At 40.1% G+C, this 26,466-nt stretch overlaps 1 protein-coding gene across 2 annotated transcripts in view; it reads right to left on the reverse strand.

The window, feature by feature from the left end:
• The window catches only part of LOC105932266 (guanine nucleotide-binding protein G(olf) subunit alpha), an 89,361-nt gene that overhangs the window by 35,102 nt on the left and 27,793 nt on the right, over positions 1-26,466 (reverse strand). For both annotated transcript variants that reach the window (XM_021320885.2, XM_012871345.3), the window contains exons 3-5: positions 23,837-23,891; positions 23,580-23,699; positions 7,950-8,047 (exon numbers count right to left, since the gene is read on the reverse strand). In XM_021320885.2, coding sequence (XP_021176560.2) covers positions 7,950-8,047; positions 23,580-23,699; positions 23,837-23,891 — 273 coding nt within the window. The remainder of the gene's footprint in view (positions 1-7,949; positions 8,048-23,579; positions 23,700-23,836; positions 23,892-26,466) is intronic.

Here is a 26,466-nt window from a genome sequence, read left to right on the forward strand (position 1 = left end):
CTTTAATGTTGTGAAAGCTACAGTGTATGACCCAGAGGTTTAGGTCCTGCTTATTGGCTTACAAATGTATGAAATACACGCTCGTCCTTTTCAGGCCAAAATGTTAATTAGTCTATGAAGGTTCAAGTATGACAGAGACACAAAGAGAAATCACCCGGGGAGACCAAAATACAGAAACGGTCGTCTTTTTCCCGATCAGTGAACGCGCCATACTTAGTGCCTACAAGGTCTCGCTGACACGCTCTTCAGTGTTGGTGCTGTTACTGTAGGAAGCTCAAAGTTGGCCCTTTTCAGTGTGTCGGTTGATGAAAATGAAATCAGGGACGGCTCTGGGGTGTAAAGAGCATGTTGAGACATGTCTGCGGTCCAGTCAGGACGCAAGAGAGCAGAGTTTCTTTTATTCTTTTGACCTCTCAGCCTGTTTGTCATGGAACGTGATAAGATTTGGAAACATCGGCAACCCTCTGGAAATCTAGGTTTGAGTCCTCAGCAGCGATCTTAGGCAGTAACAATGTAGATATACTAAAGTCTGTTTTAAAACATCAACCCTATTATCTTATTATTACACGGCATGTCAGCAGCTTCCAGTGGGCATAATTGTTGTGGTTAGGGCTGAACGATTTTGGAAAATAATCTAATTGCGATTTTTTTTCTTAAAATTGCGATTTAATACGATTTTTTTCCCAGTTTGATTTATCATGTCTTTTTAAACATATACAAACAACAAATCAATTTGTTTCCTCGCTGTGCAGATTAGTTGCTAAAAGACCCACAGCATCTAAACTCAGAGCAGTAATGATTGTGTTCTGCCTACAATATATTTCAACCAAAATTGCAATTTTGACTTTTCTCTGCATTAACCACAAGTAACAAAAATGCCCTCTAAATAAAGATGTTTGTAAACAAAAACTATTTAAAACAAGAACTTTTAATGTTTCTATTAATCAGAATATTGTTCAAGAGAACAGCTTTTAGGACATTTGGACAATCCTTGTTGAACATAAAGTGCAACCAACGAGCAAGTCTATGTATTAAACTGATTGACCAGTACTTAATGCTATGTATGATTATATAAACTCTAAAACAAGTAATATAATTAGATTATCTCACTGCTGCAACCGTCTTCCCTTCCATGTGGAGGCAAACCCACTTTAAACATTTTACCAACACCTAATGGACGCGTCTAATTCCCTAATTGTTACAGAGCCAAAAATTGCTGACCTCTGCGATTTGGAAATTGCGTTTTTTTTTAAATCGCGATTATATTGAAAATGCGATTAATTGTTCAGCCCTAGTTGTGGTCTTTAAAAACAGAAAATAACAAGTTTAGGCTTGAGTGCATAATTTAAATCAATGAAGCTGAGATTTGTGAAAAGTCTGCATTTCATCTACAGTCAGCTTTCAGCCTCAACATGGGGCAGCATCTGACAGAGCTTTAGGGATGGGCTGGTTTCCAGCATTAAGGCAAACCAAGGTTCAAAATCTTTAGTTTCAAAACTGACATTATATATACTTGTTAAGTTTGTACAGTTTAAAGATCTTTTCATGAAGACGCCAGAGAAAGTGTCAGAGGGACATGAGTTTTCTCTGGCTAACTACAGCCCGGGCTAACGCAGCTCTGTCCCACCCCTACCTGTTGCTGCTCAATGCCAGCCAGCAGTATGAAATAAGTTTTCCTTCGCATACAAGAAAGACAAATTCAACTGTGTGAAAGATATTTCCCGTCTTAAAAAAACTAACAAAACAGAAAAAGAAAGCAAATAAAGCCCCACATGTTGCTAACCGGCCACAATTTTCACAAGGGAGAAACCAACATGAAATGAAAATTTTGGCGGTCGACCCGAAAATCAATACTGCTACGGCTGATAACCAGAATTGACCGATATCACATATATTTCCCAACACGGTGATAATAATATGACCATAATGCTGATATTTGTTCTCCCACAATCTTGCACTGCGCCACAGTCACAAGCAGAGACAAATACCACATGGCCTACTCCCCCCGAAACGCCTACACAAGCAGCGACACGATGGAACATCGGTCGTTAATAAGGCCTACCTATGGGACCAATCCAGATAAAAAATAAATAAATAAAGTCAGCTGGTACAGATGTTGCTGCAGATTTATTGTGCATGCCTACTTTTCACATGTTTACAGGAAAAACAAAGTTGTTCATTTGAGAAGTTATGGAGTAGAAGCTAAAGCTAACCTCTCATAAGGGTTTTCTTGTTTTAAAACTACAGTTAACCGGGTATGGTGGCATGTCTGTCCTAAACCATCAAATAGCCCTAATAATTAAGCAGATAATATCAGCTTGATATACATATCTGACTCTTTAAAAAGGAGCAGGCCAGCAAAAAAGGTTAAATATTGTCCAACATGCAATATGTGATAATGCTGGAGAATGCCACGAGATTGCCTCATTTCAATATTTCATTTCTATAGAAAAAGTTGCTGGAGGCATCAGCCGTTTTGGCAACGAAACCAGAAAACTTAAGTTTCCTCCTAATATATTTTCTGCTGCGTGAAACAGCTGCATAGCCAACTATAATGCTGGTATAGCGACCCCGGATGTGTGGCATTCGTATAATTAGCAAATGTTTATCGTGGTTCCACTTTCTCATCGTCCCGTAGGAGCATAAAGTGTGACTGGTCTACCGAACGGTCTAGTTTCTTCATTAGGAGCAGCTTTTCTCCGTCCACGCCACCCATTTCACAAACACATGTACATGCCGGAGCTTTGCGGGACCAGGCTCAGGGGAGGTCAGCTTCGCGTGTTTGATTTTGCCGTTGACACATCCAAGGCACCGCAATGGAACTGGCCCGCCGCGGCTGAAAATAGCTCATAATCAATCAGCTGGCAGACACATATCTGTGCTCTTAAAACGTATAAATGTGCGATGCAGAGGGCGGATCGATGGGTGACAGGATTCCGAAAGCGTCGATATGGGACATGCTCTTTGGCATAACAAGCTCTCGCCATCGGCCCTGTACTTTATTTCCTGTGCCTGTGTCCGATGGGCCGGCCAGCATTAGGCCTGCTGGAAAAAAAAAAAAATATCTGCAGTGAGTGGAGCAAGGTCTGTGAAGGACAACGGCAGAGGTGGAACGTCTGCCTTTATGTAAAAATCTAAACAGGACATACGTCCAGCGAAGCTCGGTGGCTCTTTTTGGAGGTTTACGACGGAACATATTTGACTGTTAATATGCAAAGCGACGTGTTCCTCCTGCATAACCCTTCATGTAGGCCAACTTCCTCTTTAATTTACTCTGAGTGACTGAAAGCAGCCTTATCGCACTCACCATCTAAGACAGAGCAAACTACACAAACAAACCAAGAAAACAGATAAATGAAACCGTGGCTTATATAAACCGACAAGCAGCGCTGCTACTGTACTAGAAATAAAAATAAAAATAAATAAATCGTCCATCCGCGGTGAAACAACCAGGGCTGAACGTGCTGAACTTTGCTCTCTTGCTTCTAACCCGTTTGGCAGCAGAACCTGTCTGCCAGCGTTTCCAGCCAGCGTCAGCGAGAGGACTTAACAACAACAGGTGTCAATGCGCATGTGTGCGGAGCTTTTTTACACACAGGCCGGGCTGCTGCCAGGTAGGACAGAGCGTCTGCGGCCTCCGCTGGGAGAGCAAACTCATGGGTTAAAATTTCAGAAAGAGGAAGCGAGCGAGAGGCAGCGCTTGTATGACAACTTCCAGACCCCGGTCTCAATGCTTTCTCTTTGAACAGCAGGTTTTTGGTCTCTGTGGCTATTTCTTTTTCTTTTCTTTTTTTTTAAAAATCACTACAAAGACGGATTTACAAGAAGAAGAAAATCTTTATAAGAAAACAAACAAACACAAGGATCAATGAAGCGAGACAACGGATGCTGACACAACATAAACTCCGCGATTTCAAGAAGAAATCACAGGAATGAGTAAATTATGAAGCTGATTTAATGATCAAGCTCCATTACATTGCATCTGATCAATAGCGGTAATTAGACAGCATTTTTAAATCGTTATTAACTAAAAGAAAAAGGCAATCGTTCCCACTGCTGCTAAAATAGTTTAACGTGTTGATTATAAGAGCTGAGAAATATTAGATTTACCATATATTTGATGTGTAAAAGCATAATTTACTTCTTTGCATGGCTAAGGGTGTTCCTCAGGGATCGGTCCAAGGCCCACTCCTTTTTAGTTCTGAATATAAATGATGCCAACTGCAGATTAGCAAGTGGTACTTTTCTTCTTTACACAGAAAAGACTGTTTGACCTCACAATTTTATTGTCTGCAACCAAGATCTGTATCATCTGACGGTGCAAAGGACAGTAAAAGTCCCCCTAAGTGGCAAAAGATATTATTGGAAAGGAACTCAACACCGAACCAAATATTGTGTCCAGGCAGTGTTTTGTAATTGCGATTTTGCGCACACTGAAACCGTGATGACCGCAATGTAATATGTTGTGCAGGTCTACTGTATTTTGAATTCATGTCTGTAATGTGCATTTTATACTTTGGCTGAATTTAAGTGCGCTTTAGTATAAATAACTGTAATACATAAAACTTTATCTGCTATTTTATAGACTTGGGCAAAAATCTAAGAGTAACACAAGGATAGTAGTAACAACCATCACAGTTACAAGATATGAAAAAATGTAATTTAAATCATTAAAAGCTGATTAATAAAATAATTTTAAGCAAGTGTTTTCATTGGCTGGTCACCAGCATCAATGTTTTCAAAAGTAAGTGATAAAACTTTCACATAATTTCTACGGTTTAAAGTCTTTTGATGGAATGCCAGAGTGAGTGGAGATTTCACCAGCTTTATGAGGCATAGACATTTGCTGTGCACTGCAGGCCAGCTGGCTGCACGAAGACTACTACATTTCTACCCTTGCCAAAAAAAAAGACAAATTTGGCTGTTAGGAAATGTTTCTGGTCACAAAAAAAAAACTGACAGTTGATCAATACTACAGATAACATTCTTGTAAGTATGATCATCAGTATGTTAGCAAGCAGTAAGTATAACAGATGTGTTTACATTTGGAAAAAAATAAATAGAAGTAAGATCAAGCTGAGAGTTTTTTGGCTGTAGTCTTCGTGGTAATATCGTATAATAAGTACTAAAATACTTCCAAACCACCTTTAAGTGAGAGAAAACTCTTATTAAAAAAGAAGGCTGCTACAGAAAACTTTACAAGCCCCGTTTAAGCCAGCTGACCAGCAGTGTTTAGCTACGTGTTAATCTGTGCTACATACACCCGGAGAAAACTCTAATAAACTCGGCCTACTTCTCTTGAGACTCACTGAAAGGACCGTAAACCTTAGGAATGGTAAAATGTGAAGTCATAGCCTGGAAAGGTTTCCCTTCAGCAGGGACACGGAAGCTGCACAGGTACAACTTTCTAAAAACCTGGGCATACCTCGACGCTGATAAGCAGATCATGCTGCGTGGTGATCTATTGTTAGCAGATGAAAGTGTGGAGGGAAATATGGCAAAAAGATTGATAATGGTTGTAAAGACACAAGCAAAGGAACCGAGTTATTAAAAAAAAACATACAAGAAGTTGTCCACTTTATATAATCCACACTTTTCATTGTCTTCATTCCCCCTCTGTTAATGTTTGCTCATGTCACAGGACAGCCGTGTTATCAGTGCTTTAGCTAGCGCTGATAATACAGATTTTACTTACAATACAGCACACTCTTCAGGATTTCAACACTCAGAAGAGTGCAACGTTTACAGGGCTGTAAAAAGGAAGTAATAAAGACCTGAAACGTTTACGATGGCAGAATTTTACATGATGTCACTGTGATGCTGGAATACTGACTTAAACAAACCCAACCTGATATTTTTATATGTATATTTTGTTTGTTTGTTGGTTGTTTGTTTTTACATGTTTTGTTCTGGCACCGACTCAGAGCAGCAAGACAAACACAGGCCGTGGATTGTTTCAGCTCCACCTTACAGATTCATGTGACTTTCCACGCATCGCCTGACTTTCACTCTCCTGTTCCACGGGCACTGCAACCAGGAAAAAAAAAAAAAAGCGTCGATGGGAAGTTAAAAATATGTCCAAGAAGAGCTCGATATATATATATGCGACAGGATTTCTAAAACACGAGCTCACAAAAATGACCTTATCTGCGGTTTGCCGACAGACGTGCCTTTGACCAAACTCTTGGAGATAAAGGGTAGCCAACTTTAAAGATAAGACGGGGGGGGGGACAACTTCCAACGGGCAGCGCTCCTCGGACTGCACCGTGTACAGTGCCGCGCACACTTACTGGCACCGCTGATAAAGGTTTGTAAAAGAACTAAAAATAAAGTCAGCTTTTTATTGCAGTAGAATTATCTCTCAGGAAAAAAAAAAAAAAAGGTGGCCAAGTCCAACCTTTGATTTGAGTACATTTAATCTTTGGGAGAAATAACAATCTTAATGTTAGGAAATAATAGATTTTCTTTTCCCCACACATTGATAAGCGGACACTGAAATGGCCAAGGAAGGAGGTCGACTCAGTGTCTGGGGAACCATACCTGTGTTGATTCGGCCAAATGTTTGTAGCTTAATAATCCCGCTATAGGGGCCTAATAAAAAGACACATTTTAAACTTTTCAGGAAATCTCCTGGTATGTCAAAGAGATCGCGATGCCATGCACTTTATCCACCTTTCCCGGGGCATTTGGGACAGAAACAGACCCACAGCCTCACAAATCCTCCACCGTACTTAACAGCAAGGGGGGGAAAAAAGAGGTGATTATTAACATATTTATCAATTGTTTCTTGCCAGACCAACGTCGAGTGTTTGTTGCAAAAATAAAAAGCTAATTGGTCTCAACAGAGCAAAAAAACTGTGTTCCCGTGTTGATCAAACGCCACGTTTACGTTTATGGTGGTAGGACAGAAAACTCTGCCTTGAAGGCTTTGTGACTCTAAGATGCCCCCCCCCCCCTCCAACAGCGAGCTATGGAGGTCTATTTATTTCCCTTTATTTTTATTTTATTATACTTTCCGTCCTGCTGACAGCATTTGGTGGCAAGGTAAACAAATATTTCTTAATATTGGCCTTTTTTTGACAGCAAAGATTGGACTTTCCTACCGTTTTCTGTCAGAGATTACACCCCTGCAATGAGAGATTCATTCGTTTCATGGCTTTAATGCCTCATTTTACCGCAGGGCTGCCATTAGATGCGGCTGACGCTGTATACCTCCTGTTATTTACATGCGAATCAAGAGGGGAAGCAGAAGGAGAGTACTGTAATCGGCGGGTTACTTTGCATGTCCAAACTTCCTTTTACAGGCAACAGATGAGGCCCTCAGTACCGTGTCCAAGGTACTGGATGAGCCTTCCAAACAATCTGGGGCACCACGGAAAGACTCAACAATAGCTGCACCTTGCCACGGCGCGCCGCAGTTATCAGCATTTCCCAACGGCCGGTATCTAAAAGGACGACTGCGCTGTGTTGGGAAAACCTTCTGGTCGAAGGGGAAAAAAATCGTGACCCACATTAGCTCCGTGGCACCAGAACACCACCAAATAATCAAAAAAAAAAAAAAAAAAGGAGATTGCCGTCAAAGCAACACAATAGCGCCAAAGAGGTCCAACAACTGGGACGTTTCAGTGCAGATCAGAGCCAGCTTTGCATATCGCCATGGAGATTTGCCAAACACGCTGACACCGAGAGATATATGTATGATTTTCCAAAGGCTGACAACAATTGGAGTTGGACTCGCCACACCCAGAGCAAACATATCTCAGCTGTGTTTCTTATATGACCCGGCACGCACACACACACTGCGTGGCTTTCGACTCCAACATGACATTTAAGAAAACTCTACCCTGGAGGGTGAAACATTAGACTTATCCTGCTTTCTGGGTCTTATAAACGGCAAATACATGCATGTTCACGAAAGCTCGGAGGGACGACACCAAACGGACTCTTACTATTGTGCGCAGTCGATGAGCTGGTATTCGTTGGATCTCTCGAAGCACGCCTTCACTCCTTCATCGTCCCACAGCTTCTTTGCGTGATCGAAGAACTCCTGAAGGGGGGGAAAAAAAGACACAAAAGAAAACAACTTTAAGAAAAATACTCCAGCTTATCATGTATACATCGACTTTTAACAATCCTTAACTTTATTAATGTCATCAACAGTGACTGACTGATGTTCAAAAGACCTGACGGCAGCAGCGACCGATCAAGTTTCCTGAAGCAAACTTAAAACATGCCTTTTCAGCTCACTTTTGGTCATTTGGATCAGTTATTCCTAATTTCTCCTGGTCTTAAATGCAATTATGTCTGCAGTTTCACTGGCTTTATTTTTATTCTAAATTTGATCAACTATATAAAACTACATTTTATATCCCAATACATCTTTTATTTTTGTTTGATTGCCGCTAGTATTGAAACCTCTCTAGCAGTCATTCAAATTAAATGTAGATTCTAGTTTACTTCCACTGTCTTTGTTTCTATTTGTCTATTTATTTATTGTTTTTATTCATATTTAAATGTACAGTGTTGTTTCCCTATACAAGATGAAATAAAATGCAGATTTAGGTGTACTTACATTCAGTACTTTTTAAAAAGTTATTTTTAAATGATTTCTAGTCTTTTATAATAGTTTTTCAAGTTAATTTCACTCTCGTTATTTTCATCAGTATTTTTCATTTAATATACATTGCATACGCAATGTAACCAAGAAACGAGGACCGCAAGCACCCTCTTAGATTCACATTTACATTTTAGTTTAGCATTTTTATCCATTTCATTCTTTTATACCAGTAGTTACCCCAGTCGGTCGAGGCAGATGATCGTTCACACTGAGCCTGGTTCTGCTGGAGGTTTTCCTCCCCGCTAATGGGGTGTTTTTCTTTCGACTGTCGCTTCATGCCTGCTCAGTATGATTGTTGCAAAGCCATGGACAATGCAGATGACTCTCCCTGTGGCTCTACGCTCTTTCAGGAGTGAATGCTGCTTGTCGGGACTTTGATGCAATCAACTGGTTCCCTTATATAGGAAATTTTTGACCAATCTGTATAATATGATTGAATTTGACTTTTTAAATTGCCTTGCGATGACATGTTTCATGAATAGGCGCTATATAAATAAAATTGAATAGTTAGAAATCAAAAGTGGACATTTGTCTCTTTGTTTTATTAATTGACTTATTTAAATCTTTATGCCAGTTATTCAGATATTTCTAATTTCTTTTGTCATTCCATACATATGTCTTATGATTGTCCTATTTGTGAACTTATAGTTTGAACACTAGTATCAGGATTTAAAAAAATCAACTCTTTGAGCCTACGTTTAGCATCTCTTCCTGAAAACCAAGGCACTCATGTTTCCGTTTCCTTGGTCCATCAAGCTAACATCACTTCCATTGATGGAACATTTTTCATAATGTTTTTCGTCTTTTCCATGCCTAGCTTTCTTTGCTCATTGTTTCCTCCTTATTGCAGTTTGGGTTGCCTTCGTTAAATATGAAAAGTGCTCTACAAATAAAATCCGGTCAGCAAAAAAAGTAAAGAAGGACTCGGGTTTCTTTGTTAAAAACACAAATAAAAAAGGGACTTATGTCAACAAGAGACAATATCAGTAAACATGCACGCGTTGCACACAGCAGGTTCTTTGGTACAAAGTGTTCTTCACTGCGTTCGTGGCTGTTGCCTGAAGGTGGGTCAAAGTCATCTTTCTCCTCCCACATTTTAACATCCGCAGTTCGGGTCGTTTTTATGCCCACGTTTTCCCGCTGCTAAAAAGGGAGTCCATCTGCCACCGGGCGTTTCGGGTGCTTTGTACAATTTATTAAATAGCTCTATAATTTCTTAAAATACTCAAATAGTTTGGAAAAACAAAACTGATAGGCAACGGTTTGAGTTGGTGGATATGAAATTGTTTATTTAACAGGGTAGGGGAAGTGGTGAAGGGTTTGACTGGAGGCAGCGTCTGAGTGCAGAAGGACAGAGTAGGGCGGCGTTGCCAGCGCTAACCATTGTCATCTACACCAGAGGCTGGCACGGGTTTTAGAGGTTTCCCTGTCCCGACATATATTCACACTGTTAACGACAATCTCCTCAACCGGCCCCCCCATGTTGTGAAAGAAGCCACAAATGACCCATTTATGTGAATCCTTTGTGGTGGGAAATCTCTATACCTGCAGTAGAGAATTCATCAAACATCCGGTCGCTCCAAGACGCATGAAGCAGACGGCTGAAGGTAGAGCTGGATGGCAGCCTATATGCTGCATTTACGTAGACTTTTAACACGAGTTGTTGTTGTACCGCAACAACCCCCCCCCCCCCCCCCCAAAAAAAAAAACAGCCAGATATGATGTGACCAGTAATGACTCGGTATTGCAGACAAGAGCAACGGCATAATATCTAGCTTCATGAAGAATGTCATTACTGAGATTAAATGTGTCTGGCTGGACTAATGCTGCACGGCATTAGAAAAATCATACTATGATGATATAGCTGGAAAATATTGTGACAGAGATAAATCTAATTTTTTTTCTCACACTTTCTTGTGTGCTTCCAAGACTCTCTGTAACCTTGGGCATGCTGGGCACTGTAACCTGTGTGAGGCCTGGGTATCTACTGTACGATAGTTCATTAAAAACAGGCTGAATATCTTATCAGCATGCAACATGTTTGTTCCAGACACTTGGATTGTATCCGTATCTTGCAACAACAATATTACACTGCAAAAGGGGAACTAAATTTAAGTATTTTTTTTCTTGAAATGAGTGCATTTCTTCTTGATTTGAGCAGATAAATAAGATTATTTGCCAATGGAATAAGATTTTTGCACTTAAAGTAGGAACAGTTCAACTCCATCATCATTTTTCAAGTGCAGAATATCTAATTATCTTATTTTAGGGGTAGAACTACTAGTCCCATTGGCAAATAGTCTTATTCACCTGCTCAAATCCATGAAAAATAGACTAATTTCTAGAAAATTTTACTTACTTTTAGTTCCCTTTTTGTAGTGTATGCACACATGGCGATATATTTGCAATAAAATTGTGCAGACTTTGGATTTACCTTTAAAAAAAAATAAATGCTAAAAACAGGTACTATACTGGCTTACAGGGTGTTCATGCTACTATTCTGTCAGCTGCAAAAGTGAAACTATATCACCCAGAAACAAAATAACAAACAAACAAACAAGTAGAATCAGATAATCTTGGAGATTTTCAAGCACGTTGGTGAATGCTACTTGTACGGACAGGAAGCACGACCAACCAGAGCCAAAATGGCTGTTATTTCCAGGTATGCATCCAACTGGAGTGGTGGCTTTGCGCATAAGAGTTTGATGAACTGGATGTACCCAGTGCACGGCAAAAAGGGAACTAAAAGTAAGTAAGATTTTTTTGACATGAGTGTATTTGTCCTTGATTAAAGCAGGCAGGTTTAAATGATCTGACAGAGGAATAAGGATTTTAGCACTTAAAATAGGAACAACTGTACTCTATGGAAAAACTGACATATCTTTTACACGTAAGAGGACATTCTTTTGATAAAACGCTGGTCTAAATGGCTGAAATACAAGAATAAGGAAGCATAATCAAGCTTAATGTCTTGTAATATTTTAGCTTTTCTCTTTTATTTACCTATGTATCAGTGCCCCTATGTTTCATTGATATGAAAAACGTTAAATAAAGAGTATAAAAAAAATTAAAAACAGGAACAACTCATCTATATCATCTTAATTCAAGTGCTGGATATCTAATTATCTTATTTTAGGGGCAAAATACTCATTTCATTGGCGGATAATTTTATTTACCTGCTCAAATCAAGGACAAATACACTCATTTCAAGAAAATTTTACTTATTTTCAGTCCCTTTTTTTTGCAATGCTGGGATCATATCAAGAAGCATCCAACCTGTGTCCAACATGGATAATACATTTGTTATCCATTACGTGTTGGTCAGTAAACTTAATGCATGTACCAACTTGTCATTTACACACAAATACACATTTGTCATCTCCAATATGTTTGTTGGGGTGGCAAAGAGTTCTCAATGAATCAATAGTCCGTCTAAAGATGAAGTCCAACTAATGAGTAAAAGCGATGTCCATCAACAAGAATCAACCGGCAAACATCGAATGGGTTCCTTGTAAAGACAAACAGCAGAAAATAAATAAATAAATAAATAAAAATCACCTCTATTGGGCTATAATTTTAGACAAAGCTCAATACAAACATTGTCAACCAACAATAAGCAACTACAGTAAAACAAGTCTTAATAAAAGTTATTCTACGCTAATGAGATTACAGAGAAAGTACCAGCATAACCAAAGTTTTCTCAGGCTCCAGTAAGCATAGAGCAACGCGATGCTGCCCCTCCTACACCTGTTGCTCCACACTGCCGGCTAAATCCATGAAAGAAGTTTACTACACTGTTGTCATGCTGATTTTGCTGCCGAAATATTTCTAGTTGCTTAAACATTAACTTGGAAACTGAGGATTCATTACTAATCCCTCCTATTAAGGTAAAACTGTTTAAAAATAAAACAGCTGGCTGGAGTATGGCTACCAATGCATAAACCCAAACTATTAGACCAGTTAATGATGGCTTGTTAAACATATGTTACTCTATACAGAGCAGAGCGGCAAAAAGGAGTAATATTCATGTAAATAAGCGCGATTACCAAGCAATACAACTCACCTTATTCCATATCTATTTATATTCTCTAAAAAAATAAAAGTTTGTGACTAGTGGAGGCTTATCTCAGTTAGCATTAACTAGTGTTTTTCCAACTTTATTGCTTCCTAAATGTATTACAATGTCCCTTTATTTCATTTTTATGACCAGAACTGGGGGTTTGACGAGTCACAAACTGTTTTAAGAATCCGTCATCTGGGAAATTTCAAATTCATTATTTTTAATTTACTGCAAGACCTTATGTGATGATGTAGCATCATCAGGTAAAATACACCGGATCCTGTGCCCACAGAGAGCAGAAATGGATGACAATAATCATGGAGAATCTAGAAAAAAAAAAAAGAAAATTCTGAGAGATTATTTTACTATTAAATGTCAAATCGGTTGTATTTAATTTGTTTAGGTGTCACCCAGTATTAGAGCTACACCAATCAGAGTTTTGTGTATAGAATTTTTACCCAATTAAATTTGCTTTAATCAAGAATACCATCACAGTATAATTTTTTTTTCTCTAGCCTACCTTCACTTAGCTGTCATACTTATTCTTTTTATAAAAGAAGAGTTCAAGGCTTACACCATTTTTTGATAGAGAATCCTTGGGGAAACAGGGTTGTACTATTTCAAAATAAAACGTAAAATGAAAACAGGCTGTACACTATAAACTATCTTTAGCATTTATTGATAGACAGACAGACAGACAGACAGACAGACAGACAGACAGACAGATAGACAGATAGATAGATATAGGAGATTAGTGCTAGTAGTGCGGCTAAGGCTACTAAAACCTTACCTGACTCCGCCAGATGCATTTGCTTCGCATATCCATCTGGAAACCTTCCGTTGAAGTAATTTTGGGAAGGGGGGAAAATACTGGTTAGCTGATTGGCCTATGTTGGTGATAGACGGGCCAAATAAACCAATCAGATTCGTCGTCGCTCGTAACAGAGCAACGACGAAAACACAACCACAAGCCAAGCTACTCTTGCTGCTGCAGGTAAAGGCTCGTTAGTTCAGCAAAGAAATACTCTGTAATTCCGATAAAACTTGCTCGATAGCCGCGCTAACGCTAGTTTCATCGGCTGAAGCCGCCATGTCTTTAGACTGAACTGTCGCTTCTCGTTGCGTCACACCTCAACCCGCCTCAAAGCCAACGCTGATTGGACGTTCGTTTGGTGAACGGCTCCAAATTTTCTTTAACGGAGAGTAGCCAGACTGATCTGCGAGTGAAACCTTGAAAGCTCGCGAGATCAGGATGGTCTCACGAGGCTAACTAAAACCTCCCCCTTTAGAAATGTACGTAATTTAATTAACTGTAAGATTTCCTAAAGACTGCCAACATTTCCTAAACAAGCATCTTTCATGACAGAGACTCCAACTTGAGGTGCAAAAACAAACCAACTACGGCGTATTTTGTTTAATGTTCCAGCCGAAGTCTCGCTCACTTTCCTGCAGCCAGAATCAGGATTCCTATAAATTTCTAATGTCCAAACAGTCTCAATTCAATGTGTTAATAGTATACCTGGATATCTGAATACCAAAAAATTAACCCAGATAGGTGTTTTTATGGGGGAGGTGGCTACCAAACCGGCAGTATGGAATATCTCTAAACCGGATTATTGTTGATTACATAAAGATCTTCTCACAGTTTATGGACAAACCTAACAAGAAAGAAAAAAAAGGGGGTAAAAAGCAGTGAAATGGCCAGTGGGTTTGCTAGTTTTCCAATAAATTAAACCAAAAACTCAAGTTTTTAATGTGGGAAGCTAAATATACAGGTCATCCTCTACAAACAAAACAATATTTTGTATCGAAAATACAGTCTGCGCATATACAGTCTGGAAAGTAAAACCTTTTTGACACTCTATTTTGACTTGGAAAATCCTAAAATCCCAATTCTAAACTTCTCCAGGCTTTGGAAGGCCGCGTAGCAACCCTGCTACAGGAAGCACGGACGCGGTCTTGACAAGTTATAGGATACATAGTTTGTGGCTCCTCTGACTTGATTTTTTTTTTTTTTTTGCATCTATCTGCATGATGCCTTCTCCAGCTCACTTCCTGTTCTTCGACAAAGACGAGCATTATGGGTCGGGGGGGTTATCCCATCCATGACTTTGAGACATTTCCCAGGACTCTCTGTATGCCCTACGCAGAGACGATCGGGGCAAACAACCCTTACCGGCTCCTGTGAACATATCTCTCAGACTGGACGGGCTCCTCCTCTACCCTGGCACCGCCACATGACTCTCTGCACTCAGCACTGGCTCTACGCTCCAACAGGGGGAGGGGGTGGGGGAGCAGCCATGAACCAGAGAGCGAGAGAGAGCGAGAGAGAAGAGGAGAAGGAGCCTGATAAATGATCACATGCTCTGGGAGATCTCCCCTCAGAGGATCTGGTGTGTCGGTTCAACGTGGAGAGGCTCCACCAAGCTCATACAGCGTCGCAGAGTAAGCCTAAACTTCAGGCACTCTCCAGGCTAGTCATGTTACACACATAAAAAAAAAAAAAAAAAAAAAAAAAAAAAAGCGAAAAGTTATCCCAGAAATAATCCCGTGATGCAACCACGGCTGAATCTTCCACAACAGTGGGATTAATGTGCTTCCTTCTCAATCAAACTTCCAATCGCCTCTTCACATATCAGCCAAGTCTTCCATTGGGATTTTTTTAATTTTTTTTTTTTTTTTACACCAGCAGACATCGTCCAGGGGATATTAAGTCGTAGCAGAAGGCCCGACTGGGGATGTTTGGGTCTTGATGGAGTGAGGATGAGGAACAGAGGGTGGATGATCCTTAGGGCTCTTTTCCACAGAGGCGTGTGACACTGGGCTTTTCAATAAACGTAGTGTGTGCTGCAGTGCCCTACAGAGGAACTGATAACACAGAAAGAAAGAGACCAGGAGGGAATGTGCTGCTTTAAAGCAAGTTTGTTGGGTTGATTTTCTTTTTTTTTTCCCCCTTTTCTTTATTTAACTCTTTCGCCGTCTTCCCAGTCGGTTTCCACACCACGGGAACAGATTCTCTGCTCAGATTGAGTTTAATCAAGCACAGTTCGTGATGTAATGTCAGTTGAATTATATAGGTCAGGGCTGAGACAGAACAAAAGAGCCAACGTCTCGTTCGACTTATCAAAACAGTCCAAACGGGGAAAAATTGTTTGCTGCTTCTGTTTCAGGGGAAATCTAAAAATTACTTCGAGTTGCTCTCTGTATACACCGAAGGTCCAAGGCTTTAAAAAAAAAAGAAAAGAAAATGCCATACACTCGCCATCTTTACTCCTTGACTTGAAAAGCAGCGTTGTACCAATATAACCGGCTCATGAAATAATAGAATACATAGTTAGGGGCCAAAATTATTCATACCCAGGTCACATGTCTACTTAAAACGACCTGCGTTTAACTTAAAGCTTTGTTTCGGACAGAAAATTAGATGGGAATCTTTCAAAAGGATAATAAAACAAAACATTAACATACATTTTGAACAAAACGCCATGCCAAAACTTATTTATATTGTTCTGAATAACCAATGGAAAAAAGCTTAATCATATTTAAAGCAGTGAAACCCTTTTTGTAATTGCTGACCAGCTTTTTGCATGATGACCTCCTTGCCATCACCCTAATCTTTAGCTTACTCCGCACATTATTGGATTCAAGCCAGGTCTCTGGCTGGGCCACAAACAAAACATTAGCTTTACCTAAAAACAGAACGAAGCATGTTGGAAAAACTTTTTGGTTATTACTTTGAATGTATAAATCTGCCTGGGCTATGACCAGATGTAGATATACTGCTTTAAGACAGGCATTCAAAACAGGACCGTCTTTATGGAGAGAACGGGTGGTGCTCCCCAAGTTTCCATACCACGATTGTCAGAAATATTTCCAAACTCCCAATTTTTTTTTTTCCTTTCTTGCAAGCCAGGAAGAATCCTGGTAGCATTCTTTATGCCAGCTGACCGGCAATGAGCAGCAAACGTAATTTCTAATTCCGTCAGTGTTGGTCCTCCATATTTTCAGCCCTCCTTTAGAAAAATACATATAATTTAGAAGCCACTTCCCTGTTTGCGTAAAACACTAGAGCAGATTACACTAATAGTATAAGTGGTAATGTCTTTCATGGTAGTTAACCACCTTTGATTTACTCATACAATTATTTTTAATATAATTACCTATCTTTAATGTGCCACTGTCTGCTTTAATTTACCTCTCAATTAGCTGATGATACAGATATATTTTACTACTGAGGGACAGCTATCATTTTATACAAACAAACAAACATGTATCTAGCGCATACCAAATTTATTCTACAGTCTGGTTTTTAACGATTTAGTTACTCAGTAACGTACAATTTCTGTCTTTCTGTTCATTTTGCCTAATTTTCTTTAGTGATGAACCAGAGCCGCGGGGTTCATTCTTTTTTTCAGTTTCAGTCTGGCTCCACCATAACCTGTGCAATCAGCCACATTCGCCTCCAATGTGTGTATCGCTACACGTCGGATTAATGGACGGAGGTGCGCTAGTTTGCTCCGGTACTCGGCTGTTTATTAGCTGACCAAGTCGTCAGCTGATTGATATTTTACTGAATTGACTTGTACTGCAACAGGACGAAGGAGTCGCCCAGAGACCGACAGAACCGTCGCTGGGCTTTTCCGTCAAGCTAACATCAGCTAGCGCTAGCTTGTTGTTCGGGAGGTTTATCCACTGTTGCAGAGACAGGACTGACCTTTCTACATTGCTCTAAAACGTCCATTTTGTTACTGTTGTTGCAGCGCTGCATTCGGAACAAATGCTTCTTAAAACAAAATATTTCAAAAGGGTGATGGATCACCAACAATCCAAGAACAAGAAAACGCAGAAGAATAAGAATTCATAGTTTCAAACTTGCTTTTACAACCAACTATGTAGTAGTTTAAGGGGAAAATAAGTTATTATGGGGCTGATCGTGGCTCTACGTGTTAGATTAACAGGTTTTCCAGCTACACTCAGTTATACAGTGCCACGCCTGTTTTAAAGGGAAATATATTTAGTTTGAAAGAGATAAACAACGTGGTGCAAATCAGAGGCCAAGGCTCATTTGAATATGCTTCAGTTCAATTGAAAGACACTGTCAGGCGGCTAATGCTGCTACAGCAGTGACATTTGTTTCCATTTGCATAGACGACCGTTCGCATCCGTGCTTTCCGTTTCGTGGATCCGCTGCTATGCAATGATCAAGAAGAGAAGGGGGGGAAATAAAAAAAAAAAAAAGTCCTCAGTATCGTAAAATCAAACGTAAAACTAATGAAGAAAATTAGAGCTCAACTCCAACACTTGTACGTTGTCTGTTTCCTGATCTTTCTGTGATTCATCAAGCAAAAAGTCAAATGCATGGAAGACACTGTTATTTAGATAGCAGACAACCTAAAAATAAAATAAAAACTTTTAAGGGGGGGTTGGTAAATTCAGCGCATCGCCATTTTGTACTTCTGTACACAAAGTTTTGGGGGTATGTAAAGGAGCCATCTGCCATGGGACATTTTGTAACTAAGCACCATTACAGCCATTAGTCCTCGCCGCAGCCGTCTGGGGTTTAACTCCTGACCTCTTGATCTTTCCTGCAAGTCCCCCCCTTTCTCCTACACTGGCCTTTTCCTGTTTGAAACACTAATTAAAATCCAATAGTGCCAGAAAATCTAACATAAAACAAATTACGTCATGCGGTTTACGTAGTTTAAAGTCCTGATAAAGAGTACGGATCATAGTACGGACAACCCAGTTTTTCCTTACTATGGTGCTGTGGGCCAGGTATCAGCATCAGGAGACACCAACACGTAAAGAGTTACGATCTGAAAACTGCACAGATTTTACCACCCCGTACAGTTTAAAATCTTTTAAATTAGATGCCAAAGAACAGCCTGGAGTGACCGGTGTGTTTTCTGTGCTCCCCTTCCCCCACCTGTTTCTGGGCACCGCCAGTCACTCCGTCACTTTTCACTTTACAATAACTGGGAAAAGTCCTGGATAGGAAACTAAAGGAGCATCACAACAGCTTTTGTTGGGGTGACGATGTCTTAAAACTAAGACATAATAATAATCACAATTATTTAAGTCGATATGGAATTACAATTATTTAAAATAATTCTCCATTGAGATTGGAGAAATTATGCACTTGAAGAGTAAATTACCTTGAAACATGACAACTTCTGGTACCTTCCTGTCATCTTCCCATTCAACAATGTAAATACTAACACTGAAAATCACTAAAAATCAACAATTTGATGCTCTCCAACAATCTGGAAAAGTATACCAAATTGGAAATAACCACCTGAATCATAAAATAACGACAAAACATGAAATAAAAAATTAATAATTATCACAATTAATCAATAATACCAAATATTTTAGACCAAACAGTTTTCCTCATTCTACTTACTCAAAGAACCACTGAAACAGCATATACATGCATTAACTTCGGACACAAATACTCCACCAGATCCAGTTGCTTTTTGTGTTTGCCGATAATCAATCACTGCAGGTTTAAATCTTCCAGCAGCAAATCTTGCACATTAGCTGTTTCTGATCGGCTTCTTACGATCCAGATAAATAACCTGAATCGACCTGTTTTACCAAATGCTGCTGCTGCGGTCGTTTTGGTAAATTGTGGCACCGACTGCAGGGCGTCTTGTACCAACCAGTCAGTTCACACCATGCAGGACGACATTTCGCCGATCCTTCTCTCATCTTTCAGGCTAACCACCCAAAATGCACCGAAAAGAGCAGCAAATGGGAGATATTACAAATAAAAAGGTACACTTGCAAAGCAGAATCTGCAAAAAATAATAAAACATTTTTGTGCTTTGTACTTGTGATTGTATGGCCCAATAACTACATTTGATTGATCCCAGAGTCATGTTTAAAACTACAACAGGGAAGCTACAAAGAGGCGTGTCAAAGCAAATACCCCGGCTATTCAACCAACCAATATTACCCACGGCCAGACAGACCGACAAATTATGAAAAGGCTCGGACAAATGGGTTCTAAACAAATGGGTATGAAGCGGCACCGGGGAAAACAGAACCAGAACCAACCAACCAACCATCATCGTACAGTCATGACCAACTAAGGTTTGCTCTTGCTAACCATTAATTAGCTACCATCAGATTTTGCATTCATAGTTTTAAATTGTCAATGCTACATGTCCAGGACATATGGAGGGTTGAAATTGTGTTACTCTCCGACCAAACGTGCAGCAATAAATATCTAAATAAAAGATAAAAAGACCAAATAAAACTAAACAAAATCTAAATGTGATGAGCACTAAAATATGCCACAATAGGTCTCTGATAAAAATATGAGTAAAACTAGACCCCAAAACAAAATGTTGCTGTGAAACAGTTAATAGATAAGACTTTTTTTAAAAATGAAGTAGTTGACAAAATTACTAATGGAAAGAGGGGAGGTACATATAAACTGACACCTTCCAGCTACTCCCCTTTAAAACACGTTAGGAGGAAATGTCATATGTAAAAGAACATGAAGTGCTAAGGCTATAAATATTTGATAAAGAATAAAACCGATTACAATTTAGCATTATATTCCACATTGAACAACAAATTCAATCCACTTACAATACATTAGATAAAAGGACAACGCGGGAATCCGCACCATGCCCCTTCACTCCTCTATTACTAAATCATGAGTTGCCATTTCATCCAAAATACTTTCATTTCGTACCTGTAAACAAATCACCGTGTATCCGTGAACCGTTCGTTTATTCCTCTCTGTAGTGAAGTAGTTTTTGAAATTACTGAGATGAGAGAAACCCTAAAAATTCTCAGGTATCTTTGAGCTGTGCATCACTTTTGTATTGCAAACCACATTATGACCCCTAACCAAACCAAAAAAAAAAACTACAAGCGACATTCTGGTTGGTAGACATTATTTATTGGAGTTGTGTAGTTACGTCTTCTTACTGTAGACTATGAGTACTTGCAGATAAAGTACTTAAAAATGATTTGTTGTCAAAGTGGGTACAAAACATCCCCAGGATGAATACGAATTGACGAATGCTCGGCAGGGAACGTCCGGAGGCAGACGGCTCCTGTTTGTACCCGACAGAGTCAGGCATAGAGGGACCAAACCGGAAACGTATAAAATAAAATTAAAATAAATGACCAAAGAGGGAAAACGACCGCCTGGTTGCAATCACTTGATTTAATGCAGCTGCAATGAATCTGACAACTACTGACTAAAAAAAACCCAGAATTAAAACAGTTTTAAATGTTTCTCAAACAAAAACCACACGTGCTAGTTTCAAATTTACTGATGCTGTGGATCCTTTCTTTCAAGTGACACCTAAGCAGATAAAAAAAAAAAGTTTACTGTCTACTTGGTTCTCCTTCTTATCACAAAAGCATGACATCATCCGTGCAGAATTTTTCCCAGCAAAACTTGCTTCCAAGTTTCAAAACGGCGCCACCAGAAGAAAGCCACAGGTTGCTGATACTGGACACCATGCCTGGTGGCGCTGAGCGACAATGCGGCGGTGACACTGACGGCACAAAGTGAAGCCCGAGACTGATGACAAGCACGGACGGTCCGAACAGACCCACGTTGTTCCCCTCCGGCCTGGGCCGGGCCCTGGGAACCCGACGCCGCCTCCCCCCCACCACCCCCCACCGTGGCCCCTTACACAATCTGACGTAGCAACACAGCCACACAGGCCGCCGCGGCTCAGCTGGGATCTTAACGACCCGACTGGTTCTTAAAATTTAGAGTTAAATAAATCTGAGTTTAAGATGTGAGGAAGATGGGCAGAAACAATACAACTTGAAACAGACGGCACTGCTGAACATCCAGTGATTCGGGTGACCACCACAGCAACATGTGGGGGAGGGGGAGCACAACACAACTCTGTACTCTGTAGAGCCACTTTCTAGGAAATAAAATATTAGGAAAAACATAAATAAATACAAATATGAGATGGACCGATGACGATTTTCCTGACCAGCGCCACACCCAGGCCTGATTACTGCCAGACCTGTAGAATCATTTAAAGATAAAACCACTTAGCTAGAACCTGCCTGACAACATGAAGGCTACAAGACCTGGAAAAAAAAAAAAAGCAACGCAATCGACCTCAATCTGAATATCTTCCAAGAACAGATGAGCTTGTGAGTTTTTTTTACATCCATCCATTCTGGAAAGGGTTGCAAAGCCATTTAGAAAACTTTGGAGAAACCATAAAGCCGTGGTGAACCTTTCTAATGGGTGGCGGATCTACCAAATTTACTCCAAAAAGCACATCGGCGACTCATCCAGGATGTCACAAAAGGACCCAGGACAACATCGCTTAAGTTTAGAGTTCATGACTCAACAACAAGGGCATCGATGAGAGAGTTGCAAGGTTAAAACCACTGCCGGCCACAAAAGGAAAAACAAAAAGGCCCGTCTCACATACGCTGAAGAAAAAAAAAAAAAAAACAACAACAACAGGCCTTTTACAAAAACATTCTGTGCAACTTTTTGAAAAGCATGAGTCCTGCTAAAACATCACAGCGTTGCATCACACAGGCAGTCTTACACGGTGGTGGACGTGTGAGGGGCTTTAGCTGCTATTAGGACCTGCAGTAATAGACAGAACCACGAATTTATGAAATAATCCGGTCATCAGCTGCGACGAACAAACACAAAATGTTCCGGAGAGGCCTAGTCAAAGTCCGGATTTAAATCCGACCTTAAACAGGCCGTTCATACTGAAAAGCTCTCCGATTTGGATAGCTTCCCCCCCCCCTTCAAAATCACTATTTGAAAACTGTATTTTGTATTTACTCACGTTCTCTTCCTCTGATGAGGTGCCAAATACTTTGTCACAACAACGCACACGTTGGATCTATAGATTGAGGATTTTTGGTTCAGTTTTTTTTATCAGGAGGATAAGATCTGCCAAATTACCAATCAGGACCGAGCCCATTGTCAACTTCGGGCCGATTAACTGGCGTCTCCAGTTCTTTTTCGTTAACAGGCTCCTAAAAAGCGCACGAAACTCAAACATAACTGATCTGTAGTAAAATAAACAAGAAGAACCTATTGAATACCTTCTGAAAAGGGTGCATTTTTTCCTTAAACCATTCTTCAGTTTGTTTTGAATAAACATTTTGACCTTTTTTTTTTTTTTCCTCCTAAACAGGGACGAAAATTAACTTGCTGTAAATAGTAAAAGTCCGACCATCCGTAGAGCGGATCAGCCGAGCACATATTAACCCCCGAGTTTGGTTCACACCGGACAGACAGCTCATGCTTCCGCTCGGTTACAGTAAAAAAAAAAAAAAAAAAATCTATCTATAGCTCTTTATCAATTCGTCATTCCTGATCTGCGGTGCGGCACAGCCGGTGTCAAACAAGGAAGACTTTCAGAATTATGTAAAACATTATCTACATTTCCAACACATGACCCCCGCGCTGCTGAATGGACGAGCACACACACGCACACAAGTGTCCCGTGTGCTCTCCCGACTTCTGCATTCAAATCCGCACGTTTAACAGGGGAACTGAGTCACCTAACAAGCTCCCCGTGTGTCATTTCAATTCTCCTCCTGAAAGCAAACAGCCGCGTTCTCGCAGGAGAAAAAAAAAAAAAAAAAAAATCAAGCCCCGGCGTGAGAAAAGATAAAGGAAACGGCAAAATTCCACCTAAAAAAAAAAAAAAAAAAAAAAAAAAACCTGAGCTTTATCTCTCGGATCACCGTTGTCGGACATACCTCTGCGCTGAAACACCAAACCCATTATATCACATGCCATCTAACGCCCACGCAACCATGCGTTTGGAGGGGGAAGATTAAAAACACACACATACGCAGCACACAAGCAAACCCATTCAGGAAGAACAGTGTTTTTAGAAAAATAAATAAAAAAAAAAACGAGTCTCTTACCTGTGGGTAGTCAAAGTCCGAGAGTGGTGCTATGCTTTTGATGTATTCGATCCTAAACTGGTTCTCTGGGTTGGCTATTGGGACTGGGGGTATTAAAGTGCTCATCGCAGACACTATGGTCTATAGAGCAGGAAGGGGGAGACAAAAGAAAACAGAAAAAAAAAGGCACTAAGCAGGATGGATACAGGAATGGGCAAACATGCTAAAGTAAACAAAAAAACTGAATTTTTTGTAGAGCAGTGCAAATGCAAACTCACCACTATGGCATCCTTCACGTTTTTCCGTATGTCTTGTATTTTCTGCTTCTTTTCTCTGCGTGGAGACAAGAGACGTTCATGAGACGGTGTGTGTGTGTGTGTGTGCCAGAACAACACGGTTCCTGGACACCTCTTACAGAAAAAAAAAAAAACGTCAGACTTTCTGCAGACTCATCATTCTATCGTTCTCAGTCCCACTTTGACAGGGAAGCTAAACGTTGCTATGAAATGACGCCGTACGTTTCTACAATGAGCCTGCAAACACAAACAGGCTGACGGGAAGGAAGCAAGGACGGATACAAGGAAGGATAGGCAAAGAAAAATTAAGGAAAAACAAGGAAGAACCAAAGGATAAAAGGGAAGAAAGTAGGGCTGGGCGATAAATCGATTTGATCGATTATTTCGAATTTACAATTCTTTAAGATTTCATTTTTGGAAAATCTGGATTTTATTTTGCCAATACACTCATTGGGTTTCCATAAAGAGAACAGCATGTGATGCTGAATATATGTTTGGGCAAATGTATTGTCAAAATATTGTTAAGTGGAAACTTTTTTTTTACCATAATACGAGGTACTTCATTTACTTATTTACTTTTTTTTTTTAATTAGTTTGAAGTTCACAAGTGCAGTGAAGCCTGTTCTTAGCTCAATGTGTAATACAACTAGCAGCAAATGTTTTGTTATATTTTTATTGTTTATAATGGCATGGCTACCATCTTGTTTTACAAGCATGTTTTACAGCTTGTTTTTAGTTGCACTTTGAATTCAGGTCAACTCCCTGAAAAATCGATTAATCGGATTTGGTATGATAAAATCGGAGATTTATTTTTTAATCCATATCGCCCAGCCCTAGAAGAAAGGGAAGAAAGGACAGACGAATGCTGGGAAGGATGTAGCAGAAGACGAGGAAGAAAGGCAGGAGAGACGCGAGGATCAAGGGAGGAAAGAAAAGGCAAATTAGGAAGCAAGGACACAAGGAAGCGAGGGAAATAAGAAGGACACACAGAAGGGTGGAAGGTTTATGGACAGAAAGTTTAATTTCAGTCTTTTCAGCCCTTACTTTATTAGTTTAATACATTTTGTCTTTAATCTATAACTACACGGGTTAAACATTGTCAATGCTAACGGTCTCAGACTGGAGAACAGCTGCACTGACCTGGGACTCTACAAGCAGCTTAAAAACACAGAAATTGTGCTACAGAGTTATCCTTATTATGTAGTAACTAATATCCAAAAGCATAAAGACAAATGAATCATAGGGTAAACAATCAGAAGCGTACGTTTGAGGGTGTCCATCTTGTTTTGGTTAAAAGTGCTATTTTACAATCTTCTAGCGAGCCGTACCACAACGTGGTCAATTTGTTGAACTGTAATTTGGAGCGTAATGTAGCTGCAGTACATTTCCTCGCACACCTCAGAATAAAATTTGCATGTATATTATGTGATTAGACCCGGTACCGGAAGCAGCTACCCTTCCAAGGCTATCACCTGTACAGTCGACGGGTTATTTGGAAACATTTTATCCACCTATAAAACGCAGGGTGTGTAAAAAAAAAAAAAAATGGGTAGAAACTTTACTCCTGTCCAGATTTTAAAAGGCTAAAAATCTATGGAGGAGGAAAGAAAAACAATGATTTATGGTGAAAATCACTACTGTACTGTTGTAGAACACATGCCACGCAGCAAAGGATATATCTCTAAATGGTATCTATACCATTTAGAGATGTATCCTTTGGGCGCGTAACACAAGTAGCTCTTAAAACAATCCACTAAGGAGTAGGAAACTCCCTCAAGAAGCTGATTTATTATCGTCTCTCTCCCCGATTCCTCGTAGGTCTGCGAACTTTATGACGCGCGAACAAGGTTTTATGCAACCTGTAGCCGACGTCCGCGTTCGTCGTTAGCAGCAAAAATATAGAAACTAAGGGAATGGCTACGTTTGCAGAGTTCATTCCTGCTTTTTTTTCAATTGTGCCTGTGAAAAATCTCTGTTTTTAGGGGGGTAGAGACGCATTCAGGACACCCTTGCCCCGGATCTAGGGCATTTCATGGCCGGTACGGTACAGGCCCTCAATGGTCAGCGGGAGATACAAAAAAAACAAAGAACGCACAAGGTTCTTATTCCCGCAAACCAATCAAGATACACTGCTTTTATTCTGAGAAGACCGCCATTTATTTTGAAGGCAACTTCTGTTTGGGAACCCCGACATTAGCGTCCCTGTGTTCGCGCCGGACGGCAGCTCACGCTAGGAGGAGAGACCGCTACATAAGGCGGAGATTTTAACAATACAAGCTGTCTCCTAAGAGAGGGGGAGTACATTAATACGATTTCAAAACAACCGTGTGTTGGGATTTCCGTCCGTCACCCTTTGCATGGCTATAAGACATTCAGTCTGTCGTAGGGGAGCAGAGGCCCGAAACAGACACAAAAAACACGTCACAGAGAGCATTTTAAGCAAATCGTGCCGTTTTTCTACAAGCTAATTATATAAAAAGTTACAGTTGTCGGTATGTCATCTCACGTTGCATTAAGTCGCAATGACCACTGATACCGACAGTTTGTTAACAAATATATTCTTGGAGTAACGGAGCGGAATCGGATGCTCGTTCACGTTTCCCCTTAAAACT

This window comes from Fundulus heteroclitus, chromosome 6, assembly GCF_011125445.2.
Source record: "Fundulus heteroclitus isolate FHET01 chromosome 6, MU-UCD_Fhet_4.1, whole genome shotgun sequence".
NCBI lineage: Eukaryota > Metazoa > Chordata > Actinopteri > Cyprinodontiformes > Fundulidae > Fundulus > Fundulus heteroclitus.